General features: G+C 35.1%; 4 protein-coding genes and 1 non-coding gene across 5 annotated transcripts; 2 read left to right on the forward strand and 3 right to left on the reverse strand.

Moving 5' to 3' along the window:
- Positions 1-39: 39 nt before the first annotated feature.
- LOC106448480 (transcription factor GTE6) lies at positions 40-2033 on the reverse strand. The gene is made up of 8 exons (XM_013890363.3): positions 1821-2033; positions 1509-1685; positions 1347-1424; positions 1031-1255; positions 864-962; positions 729-787; positions 482-632; positions 40-391 (listed from the first exon to the last, which is right to left on the reverse strand). Exons 1-8 carry the CDS (start codon positions 1935-1937, stop codon positions 227-229), a joined length of 1071 nt encoding a protein of 356 aa, XP_013745817.1. The 5' UTR covers positions 1938-2033; the 3' UTR covers positions 40-226.
- Positions 2034-2053: 20 nt separating this feature from the next.
- On the reverse strand, positions 2054-2125 carry TRNAP-AGG. Its single transcript has one exon. It is a non-coding gene; the product is annotated as a tRNA-Pro (tRNA).
- Positions 2126-2583: 458 nt separating this feature from the next.
- LOC106440060 (ATP synthase subunit d, mitochondrial) lies at positions 2584-4641 on the forward strand. The gene is made up of 5 exons (XM_013881648.3): positions 2584-2849; positions 3020-3101; positions 3959-4023; positions 4138-4224; positions 4346-4641. Exons 1-5 carry the CDS (start codon positions 2679-2681, stop codon positions 4445-4447), a joined length of 507 nt encoding a protein of 168 aa, XP_013737102.1. The 5' UTR covers positions 2584-2678; the 3' UTR covers positions 4448-4641.
- A 101-nt stretch (positions 4642-4742) lies between these two features.
- LOC106376958 (putative F-box protein At3g52320) lies at positions 4743-6117 on the reverse strand. Its single transcript, XM_013817105.3, has one exon. It carries the CDS (start codon positions 6115-6117, stop codon positions 4888-4890), a length of 1230 nt encoding a protein of 409 aa, XP_013672559.1. The 3' UTR covers positions 4743-4887.
- A 2352-nt stretch (positions 6118-8469) lies between these two features.
- Positions 8470-12794, forward strand: LOC106361914 (B3 domain-containing protein REM7-like). The gene is made up of 7 exons (XM_048776766.1): positions 8470-8607; positions 9149-9262; positions 9345-10988; positions 11425-11487; positions 11574-12050; positions 12129-12423; positions 12519-12794. The coding sequence occupies exons 3-7, from the start codon at positions 10851-10853 to the stop codon at positions 12548-12550; spliced, it is 1005 nt and encodes a 334-aa protein (XP_048632723.1). The 5' UTR covers positions 8470-8607; positions 9149-9262; positions 9345-10850; the 3' UTR covers positions 12551-12794.
- Positions 12795-13574: the final 780 nt, after the last annotated feature.

Genomic DNA, 13574 nt, shown 5'->3' on the forward strand with positions numbered 1-13574 from the left:
GAAACAGATGAGTTTAAAGCGCGTTTATATATTACTTACTACACATTAACCCTGAGGCTTATTAATTGCTAATCTATCCCATTATATTCATAAAGTCTTTATCATCACAATAGCTAAAGTCTTTGAAAATTGCATTAGTAAAATCCAAACGAGTAAAGAAGCTACTATTGTTTCTGATATACACAACGATTGCAGAACAAAGAAAAGATGTTCCTGTTTGTGTGGATCACAAGCATGGCCGCTTGGTTCTTCTCTCTGCCAACTTGTTCACTGCATTTCGCTTGTTAGAAACCTCATTGTTTTGTTTTGTCCTTATCGTCTCTTCTTTCTTCTTTGCATTCTCCAACGCGTCCTTCACAAGAAACTTTAGCCTCCACAGTGTTGGTTCGTCCTGCATTCAAAAGATAACTTACCTTAAAGAAAGAAAAAAAGAAGTAAGGGTCTTCCGACCAGATAAGCACTAATAAGTAAGAGGTTTTACCAGTACATCCATCTCAATCGTCACTTCTTCTGCTCTAGTTTGAAATCTAGGATCAGCCTGAGCAACTATACCCAACACCTTCTGTAGCTCATCCGTAGACAGTTTCAATAATGCAAAACCAATATTACGTTTCTCCTCACTTGTAATTTTCCTGATACAATCAATCACTCATCCGTCTGAGCATATATATAATGAGGCATTGAACAGAGGGAAACCAAAAGTATGTATTAAGAGTGATTAGGCCAACCTGCATCTTCCCACAACTACATTCCTTAGCTTCTCCAGCTCGTCATTAACATTGCAAATCTGGACAGACAGCTAAAAGGTTAATAATAATACAAAAGGAAGAAAGGGACGCTTATATTGGGAAAAAAACAAGAACCTCATTGCTCAAATCTCTAGTTGTTTTGGTATGAGATGCTTCTTTTGCAAGCAGCGCCTCCATTGCCGCTTGCTTCTCCTCTTCCTCCCGTATTTTCTCCTGTAATCAACAACATTGGTGCTAAGGTCCATCAAGAAAAACATATGAATCTATCAATCAATCATTACCTCTTCTTGAACCTTAGGAAGAAAGTGTGCCCATTTCTCCTCAAACTTTTGCAGTAATGTTTTGGCCATAGAGTAGACATCACTTGCATCTTCATTATACTTCATTGCGTTCTCAAACACTAGCCGCATATCAGCGTATATTTGCATAACATGTTTGTACCCGGTACCATCTTTAGCCTCCATCTGATTCTTTATCGTGCTGAAGTCCATGGGCTCATCAATAACCTACAATCATCAAAACGTGTCGTGTAAAGTAAAGAGGACTCCTTACAGAATGTTAATATGTTGAGAGAGCTGAGAAGGAGAAGACGGTTACCTCATAGTAGTCATCAAGACCAAGACTTTCTACATCAACAGGATGCATAAAAGGCCATGCGCACTTATGCTGCGTTATCTGAATACATCAAAAATATAACAATGGTGATTCCTCCTGAAGACATAAATGCTAAGAAGAGAGATCATCAATTCAGGTATATACCTGACGGAAGATTGTTCCGAACTGACGCATGAGGTCATGCATTCTCTTTGCAGCAACGGCTTCTCTACGCGCAGCCTCTTGTTGGACCTTCCTGATCCCAACAACATGTCTAGGGGAGGAGTTTGAGACGGCAATTGTCGAGTAAAAGTTTTCTACTTCTGTCAGTTTATGTTCAAGCTGCAAGTAGAAACAATTAAGACAATCTTATATATATATTATTAAAACAAGATTATTCTTAGACCAGAAAAAATCTTGAATTTGGTATGAAGAAAGACAAGGAATCAAAGGTTTAAAGGAGAAAACTTTATTTACCGAATCAACCCATTGTACAACCTCTTCGACTCTCTGCTTGATGGTTTCGGCCTCGACAGGGAGAATCTTGGATTCTCCGGCGGGTATATCACTTGATACCGGCACTGATTCCGCCATTGTTCACAGTTTTCTCACTCAGAAACCGAAAAGAAAATCCCCAAATTAAAAAGAACTTTATTGGAAAAGAAAAAAAAAGGAAAACATATTTTATGTCGAAGAAAAAAGGAAAAAGAGGGGCATTCCGAGATTTGAACTCGGGACCTCTCGCACCCTAAGCGAGAATCATACCACTAGACCAAATGCCCTTGGTTGAGCTTCGTTTTACTTGTATTAAACAAACAAAAATCATTCTTAAAAGTTGTGAAATACCCCAAGCACATCAATTCGATTCAAAATTTTGAAATACGTCGAAAGAAATTTCTCAGACTTCCATAAGTTAAAGGAAAAACACATTGTGCATATACACTAATTTTAATTAGTTTGCCTATGACCAAATAGTTGATTATTACACCATAAGAAAGTGGATTTTACCAGTCAAGAGCAACAACTCAACGTACTAAATACCAATGACCCATTTAAGATTTTTGATTTATTCCAAGAGAGTCAATATATTGTAAAACTCAGAGCCAGTATTGAAATGAAACATTGTTGTGTCGTTTTAGTAAGAATAAATAATAAAGGGACTAAATTATAGAAAAAAAAGAAATGAAAGGGCCTACAAGGCTTTTTAAGATTCTTCTAGGGCTCTTCCCTTTCTTCATAAGTCGGGAGTCAAACGACGACGTTTGATATCTTCTTTTCTACTTCTTCCTCTTCTCAATCCCATCAGTGTGTGTTTTGGGGGAAATAGAGAAAAAAATGAGCGGAGCAGGCAAGAAAGTGGCGGATGTGGCATTCAAAGCGTCGAGGACCATAGATTGGGAAGGGATGGCTAAGGTCCTTGTCACCGACGAGGCTCGCAGAGAGTTCTCTAACCTCCGACGCGCTTTCGACGAGGTCAACACGCAGCTCCAGACAAAGTTCAGCCAGGTTCTCTCCCGATTCACTCTCTTTCTCTTGATTGATCTGTTTGTTTCATCTAATTCCATTCGCCTGTGGTTTAGATTTAGAATCGTAGATCTTCATCATTTCGGATTCGAATCTGGATCAAGTGAGTTTCAAATGCTTATCCATATCCTACGATTGTTTTGTTGTTGCAGGAGCCAGAACCTATTGATTGGGATTTCTACAGAAAGGGTATTGGATCTGGCATTGTTGACATGTACAAGGAAGCTTATGACAGTAAGTTCTTCTGCTTAATCTTTTTTCTTCAACAGAACCTCTCTATGCTCGTACTTGTCTTGTTGCAAAAAGCTGACCTATGTTATGATGCAAATGCACTTATCAACTCGTTTCAACTAGTTTGTGCGTTTATTTGGTTCTTGAACTTGGCTAAAAAATGTCTTGAAAGAGATCTCCTCTAGATCAGGGGCTGAACCTGAAGTTTTTGATTCCCATAGTCTGTGTTTAAAATGGCGCTCGCCTTTTGCGCCATGGCGCAAGGCGCACTCAGGCGATGGCTCTGTCGCCATGTACCACCTAGGCGAGGGTGGGTTCCCTAAGGCGCGCGCCATGGGTGCCTTGTCGAGAAGGCGAGCATGGCAAAGGCAAGCGTAAGGCGAGATTAATGTAAACCGTATGTAAACCATATAAGCCTTAATTAATAATTAAACCTTAGACTTTTTTGCTCAAAAAAAAAAAAAAATTAAACCTTAGACTTTAAAAAAACTTAACCGGGGAAACTTAAAGCTTTATAAAAGAGAAGTTACGTAAAACATAAACATAGATCTCAAGGTTTTTTGCTTAAGGTTAGAACTCTCTAGTATAATAAAGCTTGCATCTTATTTAAATTTAGTATATCAATCATTGCATAAGTGTTCTCTAAGTTTCTTCTCCAATACAAAACAAAATGTTCTTCAAGGCGAGCGCCATATTGCGCCATGGCGCGAGGCGCAAGGCTCGGCACGTCTCGCCTTGGTGCGCCATGCGCCATTTTAAACACAGCCCATAGTTGTTGTTTTTCTTTTCTTTTTTGATTGTTGGAGCTATGGAGATATACCTAAACGAACTTTTTGATTGCTCTTTCTGGTTTGGTGCAGGCGTTGAGATTCCCAAGTACGTGGACAATGTTACCCCTGAATACAAGCCAAAGTTTGATGCTCTGGTGAGCAATAGAGCTTTTAGAAACTTCATTCTATTACCATGATTTTTTTTTAAACAAGGGTGTTTTCATCTTACTTAGTTGTTTCTTTTGTGTCGTTCTTCTTTTTGTATATAGTTGGTGGAATTGAAAGAAGCAGAACAGAAGTCGCTCAAGGAGTCTGAACGGCTGGAGAAGGAAATTATTGATGTCCAGGAGATAAGCGTAAGTACCCCCAGTTACAATTTTATCTTACACAAAGTTCAATCCGTTGTATAGTTTTCTTTAATTCGAGATTCTGATGTATAATCCTCTGTCTTTACTGTGTGTGGTTGGGCGTAATCAGAAAAAGCTCAGCACGATGACTGCAGATGAGTACTTTGAGAAGCACCCAGAACTCAAAAAGAAGTTTGATGACGAAATCCGTAACGACTACTGGGGATACTGATCATCATCATGTTTCTTGCATCTCCGGCCTGGAAAAAATACTATCTTTCTCTTTTTTTTCTTGTACTGTGATTTTTTAAATAAGTACACTACACTGTTGAGATCTTCATTGGAGATCCAATGAGACAATGATGATCAACCTATCTGGTTATAGTTTATCGATTTCATAGATTAAGGGTAACTGTTTTCATTTCATATCTCACCTGAAAAAGTGTATCCTGGTCAACTTTGGTATTAAGGACCACTGCTATGTGCTTGATGAGGTTTTCTTGATTAATCAACATAAAAATACTTTGCAAGCTCTTGGTGAAAGGATTTAATGAAATATCATCTCTTAGACTGCAAGAGCTAGAAAGTTTTTGAGTAGAGGAAAATAAACAGTGTTTGAAGAAAGAAACAATTGAATAAAACAAAAACAATTAGATATTAAACACAATATAATTAGGTTTCCAAATACATGATGCTCTCAATATCATCCCAAAAAGTCGTCTGCATAAACCTGCTTCCCCAAAACCTATCAACTATTCTCATTCCATTAATGAGTTTTGTTATCTTGCACCTCTCCAAATCATAAATGACAGAGCGTGGATTATGCCGACAGATTTCTTCCGGTGTCAGACAAATTTCACTGCTGTGACTTGTGGGTTGTATCAGCAACCTGCTGGCCATGGAAAGTGTGCGCGTTTCTAAAATAGGCAAAACAAAAGACTTCTTGTCCGACCATCCACTTTTGCCCGCATCCTGAACAAACCATAAATCTATGCTACCATTAATCATAATTCTTGAATATTCAAACACAGCTAGTTTGCCTTTGTAGTTCATGAGATTCATGTAACGCGCCTCCCATACAATGCCAGCCTCAACAGGCAGTTCGATCAAAGTGAACTCCTCATATCTCATGTCAAAACTCATGACCACACATCTATTTTTGACAACCCAAGCTCCATAATACAAAACACCGTTGATGGAGATACCATGCATGTAAGGACAATGAGGAGGGGGAGGACTGGTGCTTAGGGTGCTTCTCCATGAAGCTCCATGACCAAGTACCAACACCTGATGCTCAGATCTCACTACTATCTCTTCTTCGCTCACCTCCCAAACTGTACTAAGCACTTTGTATTCATCATGAACAGGTTCGTGCCCAAAGTAGCTCCAAATATTCTCATTATTTTCAGGCACAATTCTTGATGTTATAATGGGCAAGATCACACGTTGCATGGTGGTAAGGTTACATATTCGAACACTTCTCAGAAGTCTGACACATAGCAAGCCGCGAAGAGCGCTGACAAAGCAGCCTCCTATTCTCGGCATGGTAAGATCTTGGTCGAGGTCATACATGGGGGCAGGGTAGAAAGGTGATATGAGAGGGACAGGGTCATGAGACGATGAGATCAACGCATACTTGTACGGCTCGTCAGAGTCCACAAAAGACATGAGCATACGGCTTCTTTGAACCGACGGTGATGAATATTTAAGGAAAAGATTGGTAAGATATCGGGAAGTGATAAGGGAATACCAGAGCCTTGACACACACTTGAACCTCATCAGCGATTTGGCCGGCAATCTCGGCAGGATCTCCATCAATAGCTCATCCAGGAGGTTCCATGCAGGTTTCACGACAGTCTTGCTTCTCTTTCTGGCGGCTGCTAGGCGAAACGAAAAACTCATTGTACTTTTGTATGTCAACTCCAAATCTCTGAGCCTCTTCTTATAAGGAGACACATTAGTTTCTAATTTGTGTAGGAATAGTTTTTTACTTTTTTTTATCACGAGATGTATATTTCCTTTTTTTATTTTTTACAACTATTTAATTTATATAAAATATAAAATTACATATAAAATAATAAATCTAAAACTAAAAGATAACATTACATGGAATAAAATTTGAAGTAGCTTTCTTACGAAGCTCTTACTGCGGTGTTCATGTTTGGATATTGACAATATGAAACTCTAAACTTTTTCATTGTTTTCTTTATTGTATAAAATTGGTCAACTTCCAATTTTGATCTATAGATGTTCATCAATAAAAAAATCCAATATAATGATTCAAAAAAAAAAAATTTGGAATGACCAATTTAACAATTCTAGAAACATCGCCATACAACAAAGAAATTACTACCTCTCCAACTTCGTTGTACTTCTTCCATGGTTTCCATAATAAACCGGTTAGAATAAGTTTGGTACCACCTAAATTTGAAAGCAACTTGGCATTGATCATGGTCACGAAGGCCATACCAGAGATGAAACAACAGATTGGAAGAAGAGATAATTAACAACCAATTCATTGTGAGTAAATCTGTACGTTTAATCCATTATAGAGAAGACCAAAATACATACATATAGATTTAGCAGAAAAAACAATACATATAGATTGTTTTGAAATAAAATCTTGAGATGCATACGGAGAGAGTATGTGTACGCAAGACACCAAAGTTTATTTTTGTATTTGTTTTGAAAAGTTTGAATATTAGCGGCTTTTTCTATTTTGGATCAGAAAAATATAAGTGCTTTTACTTACTTCTAAAAGTGAGAACCATTGAAAGGTAATATCTTTCTAAACGAAACAAAAAAAACTGAACTTTCAGTTAGTTTAACTTTCAATTTTTAAAATTATCCATTTTGACCTTATTATTGTTGAATATGTAATTTTTGATAAACAAAAAAAGTCAACCACTAAATCGATTTAACACACTTTTCATGTATTATAAACAGTGTGGTCAACAAACAAAAGATTTAAAATGTATTTTTTTAAAGGTAGAGATTAAACTGGCTTAAATAAAAATTGGATATTATTTTGGTTTTTCCGTAAGTTAAAGTTTTTTTTTTATAGTTTTTCCTATTTAAAATATACTATTTATTAAATAAAATATAAGTAAATTATTTTTTAAAACTAAAATTTATTATTAAATGTTAACTTAATCTAAAATAAAAATCAAATTAGAAATAGCTAAGCCAAATAATTAACAGCTAATTTATTTATCAATTTTATGATTTAATCGTCAATTGCTCAACTTATATTCCTTTTGTCTCACAAATAATGTCATGAGAAAATTTCAATACATTTTATACTTACTTTATGTTTAATATTATTTACAAAATATATTGATTTTCTAAATATTGTTATTTATCTCTAATTATATTGGTTAGATATATGTAACTAATAAAAAAACATAAATATATTTCAATTATTTTTAATATGTGCGAAAAGTTTAAAACGACTGTATTTGTGAAACAGAAAAGGTATGTTTTATCTTTCTTAAACACGAATAAGCTTAATAATATATAAATTTGATTAATCGTTTTTCACTAATTAATAAATTTATTTAAAATTTTAGTTATGTAACTATCCGAGAATTTTGACTTGATTATTTTTGTCTAGATTTTGTATTTGGTAAGACACATTTATAAATAATTTTCACAAAATATATATACATTTGTACAAATTTATATATATATATATATATATTATTCGTTATTGATGTGGAATTATTTCAATATGTGTAGTCATATTACTGTTTTCTATAGCTCAGGTACACATGTGTACATAATAGTTATATAAAATCACAAATTTATCAAGAGTTTTACTATTTACAAAGCAAACTAAATACTATACAAAAATAATATCTTATGTCACTCAAACAAAAATATAAGTAAATAATATTTAAAAATATTTACAATGGTATCATATAAGTTTATATGCATAAAAATATACATTTACATTTATAAATACAGTGTATGAATTTGTAAATGCAAATAAGCAAATAATTAAATGGTGATAAACTTAAGGGGGTAATTTTATAAAATAACCATATGTAAGAAAAATGGCACATTATAGTTTAAAGAAATTTTGATAAAAATAAAAGTTATTGTTACAAACAATACACAGTTTATTAATATAAACATCATCCGTGCAGCGCGGGTGATCAATAAGAAAGACGTTATAAAAAAAAAAAAAAACATCATCCGTGCAGCGTGGGTGACGAAAAGAAGAAGAGAAAAAACAAAGTTTTCTAAAAAGTTACTAATTGTTGCATACTCATTCTTCATTCATCATCATCGCTCGCTCTAGAGAGAAGAAAGATGGCGAACGTTGCGAACGACGGAATCATGGCTGAGGTGAATCGCATGTTGGAGGAGATGTTTCTGCTTGAGACGGGAGTAAGTATTCTATTTCTGATACTGTCGATTTCTCTTGATTTAGTGTGGCCGTTTTCGGAATCGTGAGGAGTACGTAGTGTCGCCGCCGCGAGCGACAGTGTCGGAGGCGAGACGGTGGTTTCGAAATCGGAATAGTTTCGCCGTCTCTGTGTCGTCGCTCGCAGTTTTTCGAAATCGTTATCAACGGTGTAGATGTAGTTAACATCGGTGCTTGTGAGCGACGGTGGTTTCGAAATCGTAACAGTCTCGCCTGTGTCTGTGTCGTCGCTCGCCGTTTTCGAAATCGTTATCTATGGTATCATCGCAGTAGTTAACGTCGTTGTTTGTGAGCGACGGTGTTTTAGTAGTTAGTATCTGCGGATTGGATCGTAAACGAAATTGTGGATTCTCTTTTTTTTTTGTGCTCGATCTGTAGTAGAAGAACTTAGCTAGACTCTGAGATTGTATATATAAGATATTGATTCAGATTCTTGTTTGTGTGTGCGACTGTGAGTTTTCAAGGATTCATGTAACTCATTGTGGCTTGATTTGATTTGTACAGATGGTTTCTTGTCCTTGGGTTACACAGAGGCTAGCTGCTGGGGACAGACTTTCTGTTAGAGTGTTCCTGAGGAGAATCAATGGAACCCTTACTCCTGCTGAAGAGAATGAAATGGTGAGACTATTTATTTTCTCTCTAAAGCAATATGGAAGATGTATGGTCTTGTGTAACGTCTCAAAATGTATTTGTTATTCAGGTTTCGAGGATCGTTAGAGAGCCACTCACTCTCGTCAACAACCACACTCGCTTCTTATGTGAGTAAGGTCACATAGACTCTCAGTTTAATGGTTGATCATTTCCATGATTGCAACTTTTGATTTTGTTGTGTGCTTGCTACTTACATCTTTCTAGACCTATTACATTTTGTGTAACATGATTCCTATTTTTCATAGAATTGTTTTTAGAAATGGAAACCCAAAGGAAAAATCAACTAAAACACTTATCTTTGAACGTAGAGGAAAATCGAACTCTATATTCGTAGGACGATTACACATAACAACTTTTTAGCACGTGACATAGGTAGAAACTAATGCATAGTTTCGTTATTTGGTTTTTTTTTATTATAATACTTTTTCTACAAATAAAATCGGGAGTATTACGTTACAAAGCACCCAGCCGAGACCCATACTAATTAACATTCAACACACGTCAATCTCGTTTACTAGATTCAACCATTCTTAATAATTATATTATGTATATATATGCATATTAGTAAATATCCCACACAACGTTTATGATTACAGATATTTCTTTATTATTTCAAACCATCTGTAAAGCTAAACTTTAATTCTAAGGACGAAATTTATGGAGCAACATAGAGCAAAAACAAAGTTACAAAAACGAGCAAGAACATGAATCAAACCATCTGATACTGGAAGCAAGCCCGTATCAATCTCGTTTTGATGCCAGATATTAGCGATAATCTTGATCAATTTTCACATTTGCACCAAAAAAAAAAAAAAATCTTGATCGATTTTTAGAACTAACAACACGAACACTTTTTTGGTAGTTATGACTTATGACTACTTTAGGGTTTTTATTAAATTAAATAGAATAAAGTACATGGAAGCAAATTGTTCATCATGATGATCATACAACTTAGAAACACGAGAAAATGGAGAAACTATTTCATTTTTTTATGAAACAAGAGACACTATTTCATATCACACCTGAAAAAGTGTATCCTGGTATACCGTGGTATATTACATGAGGTTTCTGATGAAACAACCTGCATGAAAGATACTAATCCTACGTCAAGTGCAAGCTCTTGCTGAAAGGATTAATGAACATCTTTTGGCTTTCTAGGCGAAAAAGAGTACCTTGTTTCAAGAATGAAACGACTTGAATAAAACTAAACAAATAAATATAAGACGCAATATATATGATTATGTTTCCAAATACATGATGCTCCATTGTGATTGGAGAAGTTGAAGCACATCATCCCAAATATAGTTGAAGCACCTGATGAGCTTCATCGTGATTGGAGAAGCCTCCACAATTTTGGCTCAAGCTGTTAACTCCTTTTGTTCAACTTCTTAAGCATGTGCAACGGTAATAATCAAGCAATCCTTAACATAAATCCTTAATGCTTTTTGATTAAAGAAATATTAAAAGAGGAGAGGAAAGTTAAGGATGATCCTTAATTAAGGATTAAAAATCGAAGTCCTTATCTTGCTGGCACATATTGATTGGTCCGTTTTTTATGTTGACTCTGGTAAGGCGAGTTCGAAAACACGCGAACCGTTCTCATTTTTTCAGAAACCCGAAAAAAAAAAGCAGAGCAGAAGGCGAGGCGATAGGGAGACGACAGAGAGGCCAATTGCGATCTCGATCCGTGAAGGTAAAATTCGATCTTAATCTATTTTCTTTTTCATTCTCGCGTTTATGCATGTTGATTTCATCTCGTTTTAGGGTTCGATTGAGGTGTTTTATAAAATCTAGGGTTTGAAATCGGATTGGGGATTTTTTCGATTTAGGGTTTTCGTATTGGTTTGATTTTTTTGCATTTTCACATCGGTTCTTTGTTGTTATCGACTGGATTAGAGAGGTTCTGGTGTGAGTTCACAATCGATTTATGGTTTTGGTTCGTGATATCAAAATTAATTTTTTTTAATAAGAAACACGACTGGATTAGAGAGGTTTTGGTGTGAGTTCACAATCGATTTATGGTTTCGATTGTGGGGATCAAATAGATTTTGGGTTCAAAATGAAAATGGGGTTTTCGTCTGCTTGGAAACTCATTGTTGATATTGTTTACATTCGTTTCTTGTTTGCAGATGGCGATTCCACATGAACCTCATTTCTTTAAGCCTCTGCTTCCTGGTTTCCACAGTGGTGTCGTAAGAACCTCACTCTCTCTATTTGTTTACATTCGTTTCTTGATTAAATGTATTTCTTGTTTGATTAACTTCGCATTTTCTTGCAGACAATACCACTTGCCTTCTTCTCAAAGCACATAGAAGGGAAGACGAACCAGAAAACATGGAAACTAAGATCGGACGCTTCAGATCAAACTTGGGAAGTGATACTAGAAGGCAGGATACTCACCGGAGGTTGGAAAGATTTCACCACAGCACACGACCTTCAAATCGGTGACCTTGTCATCTTCAAACACGAAGGAGACATGGTGTTTCATGTGACTCCTTTTGGTCCTAGCTGTTGTGAGATTCAGTATACACATCCTCACATCATCAAGGAAGAAGCCGACTCCGGTGATGCTGATGACAATGAGATTAGTAAGTTTCAATCAAAGTTCATTGTTTTGGTCCTACCTGTTGTGAGATGTTTTGACGTGGAAATTGCTTCTTTTATTTCAGGAGGAACAGTGGCAATGTCTTCTTTCTCATATGACTTCTGTTTTTTGGCTGAGGTCACTGCTTCAAATCTAAAAGCAGACAAACTTGTGAGTCATTTTTCATACGTATAAACCAGATTTAGTTAGTCAATTTTGATTCCTAAAAACCATATTCTGTGTTTGCAGTATCTTCCTAAGCGAGCTACTAGTTCTACTGCTTTGAACAAACAATGCCAAGAGATGATACTAGTGAACAAAGAGGGAAACTCATGGACTGCGAGTTTGCGATTTAGCGAATCAGACGGCATGTATTACATCACAAGGGGCTGGGGAAAGTTCTGTCGTGATAACAGATGCGACATAGGAGACTTATTTGTCTTCAATCTGGTTGGAGATGGGAAAACTACTCCCTTGTTGTGTGTATGCCTGGAAAGTAAAGAGTGTTCTGAACTACTGAGCAAACACTTGAGCATAAAGCGTGGTGAGTCTTCTCCATTGCCTTGCTTGAGACGTCTTTAACTTGCTTGTTCTTTCTTTGCTTCTAGTTTAACTTGCTTGTTTGGTTTTGTTCTGTAGGTGATATTGCTTCAAGCTCACGGGTGAATTAGAAGAATGGTCAAGTAGTCTTGCGTCTCTTTAGCTTGCGTCTCTTTAGCTATGTATCTCGGACTTGTTAAGAGCTTCTATCCTCTTGTTTTCCTTGCTACAATGTACTTGTATGATCATTTCAGTTTAGACTCAAGTTCTTGTATTTCTCTACTCTCTACTCATTTCAGTTTAGACTCAAGTACTTATAAGTTTAAATCTTTGTACTCTACTCTTGTAAGTTTAAATCTGTTTAGCTAACTACAATCTTGCTTCTCTTCATTCTCTTCTCTTTTATGTTATACAAGTAAGAAGATAACTTGTACAAGTAAGAACATAACAAAATCAAGCTAAGAAGATAACAAAAGTTGTACAAGTAAGAAACATACTTAATTTACAAAATGAGAAATTATATACAACACTTATTTGATTTGATTCAAAATATTTGTATGTTTACATTTTCTTTTCTAATAAATGTAAATTTTTAATTTCTTGTTTTAAATTTTAAATTTCTAAGATTAAAAAAAAACACACTAAAGATTCCATATTGGATAACACCATTGGACCTATAATTATGATAAGAGTCCTTAAGTATTGAAAAAAAAAATACTATTATATTGGTAAGATGCTCTTATTGGGCTTCTCACAGGGCCTAACACAGGTCAAGCTGTTTACATATGATTTTATTAAATTCTATTCACCTTATTATTTATAAAAAAAAAAAAAAAAATTAAGACAACTATAATTTTTTTTCTTAAGTTTTGTCTTTCCATTTTTAACTAAGTTTTAAAATTTACGACACATACACTTTCACTACTTCCTTACTTTTTAATTTTAAGTATCATGTGAAAAATATTTGTAAGAACAAATTTGTGGCAGTTTTCTCTAGATTATTTTTATTAAACAAAACAGATGAAATATCTACAAGTATTCATAAATATTGCTAATGCTCATATGTTAAAACTAAATATAATATTTTTTAAAATAAAGAATTAGATATTCATAACATACAAAATAAATAAATCACAAATGTTAAAAAACATTTAT

This window comes from Brassica napus, chromosome A3, assembly GCF_020379485.1.
Source record: "Brassica napus cultivar Da-Ae chromosome A3, Da-Ae, whole genome shotgun sequence".
NCBI classification, from domain to species: domain Eukaryota; kingdom Viridiplantae; phylum Streptophyta; class Magnoliopsida; order Brassicales; family Brassicaceae; genus Brassica; species Brassica napus.

Coding starts and splice junctions, on each gene's coding strand:
- LOC106376958 (XM_013817105.3), bottom strand. CDS start 6,117: ATGAGTTTTTCGTTTCGCCTAGCAGCCGCCAGAAAGAGAAGCAAGACT.
- LOC106361914 (XM_048776766.1), top strand. CDS start 10,851: ATGTTGACTCTGGTAAGGCGAGTTCGAAAACACGCGAACCGTTCTCAT. Junction 11,488..11,573: donor CTGGTTTCCACAGTGGTGTC/GTAAGAACCTCA, acceptor ATTTTCTTGCAG/ACAATACCACTTGCCTTCTT. Junction 12,424..12,518: donor ACACTTGAGCATAAAGCGTG/GTGAGTCTTCTC, acceptor TTTGTTCTGTAG/GTGATATTGCTTCAAGCTCA.
- LOC106440060 (XM_013881648.3), top strand. CDS start 2,679: ATGAGCGGAGCAGGCAAGAAAGTGGCGGATGTGGCATTCAAAGCGTCG. Junction 3,102..3,958: donor GTACAAGGAAGCTTATGACA/GTAAGTTCTTCT, acceptor GGTTTGGTGCAG/GCGTTGAGATTCCCAAGTAC. Junction 4,024..4,137: donor AGCCAAAGTTTGATGCTCTG/GTGAGCAATAGA, acceptor TTTTGTATATAG/TTGGTGGAATTGAAAGAAGC.
- LOC106448480 (XM_013890363.3), bottom strand. CDS start 1,937: ATGGCGGAATCAGTGCCGGTATCAAGTGATATACCCGCCGGAGAATCC. Junction 1,686..1,820: donor TTGTACAATGGGTTGATTCG/GTAAATAAAGTT, acceptor TTCTACTTGCAG/CTTGAACATAAACTGACAGA. Junction 1,256..1,346: donor GTCTTGATGACTACTATGAG/GTAACCGTCTTC, acceptor TGATGATTGTAG/GTTATTGATGAGCCCATGGA.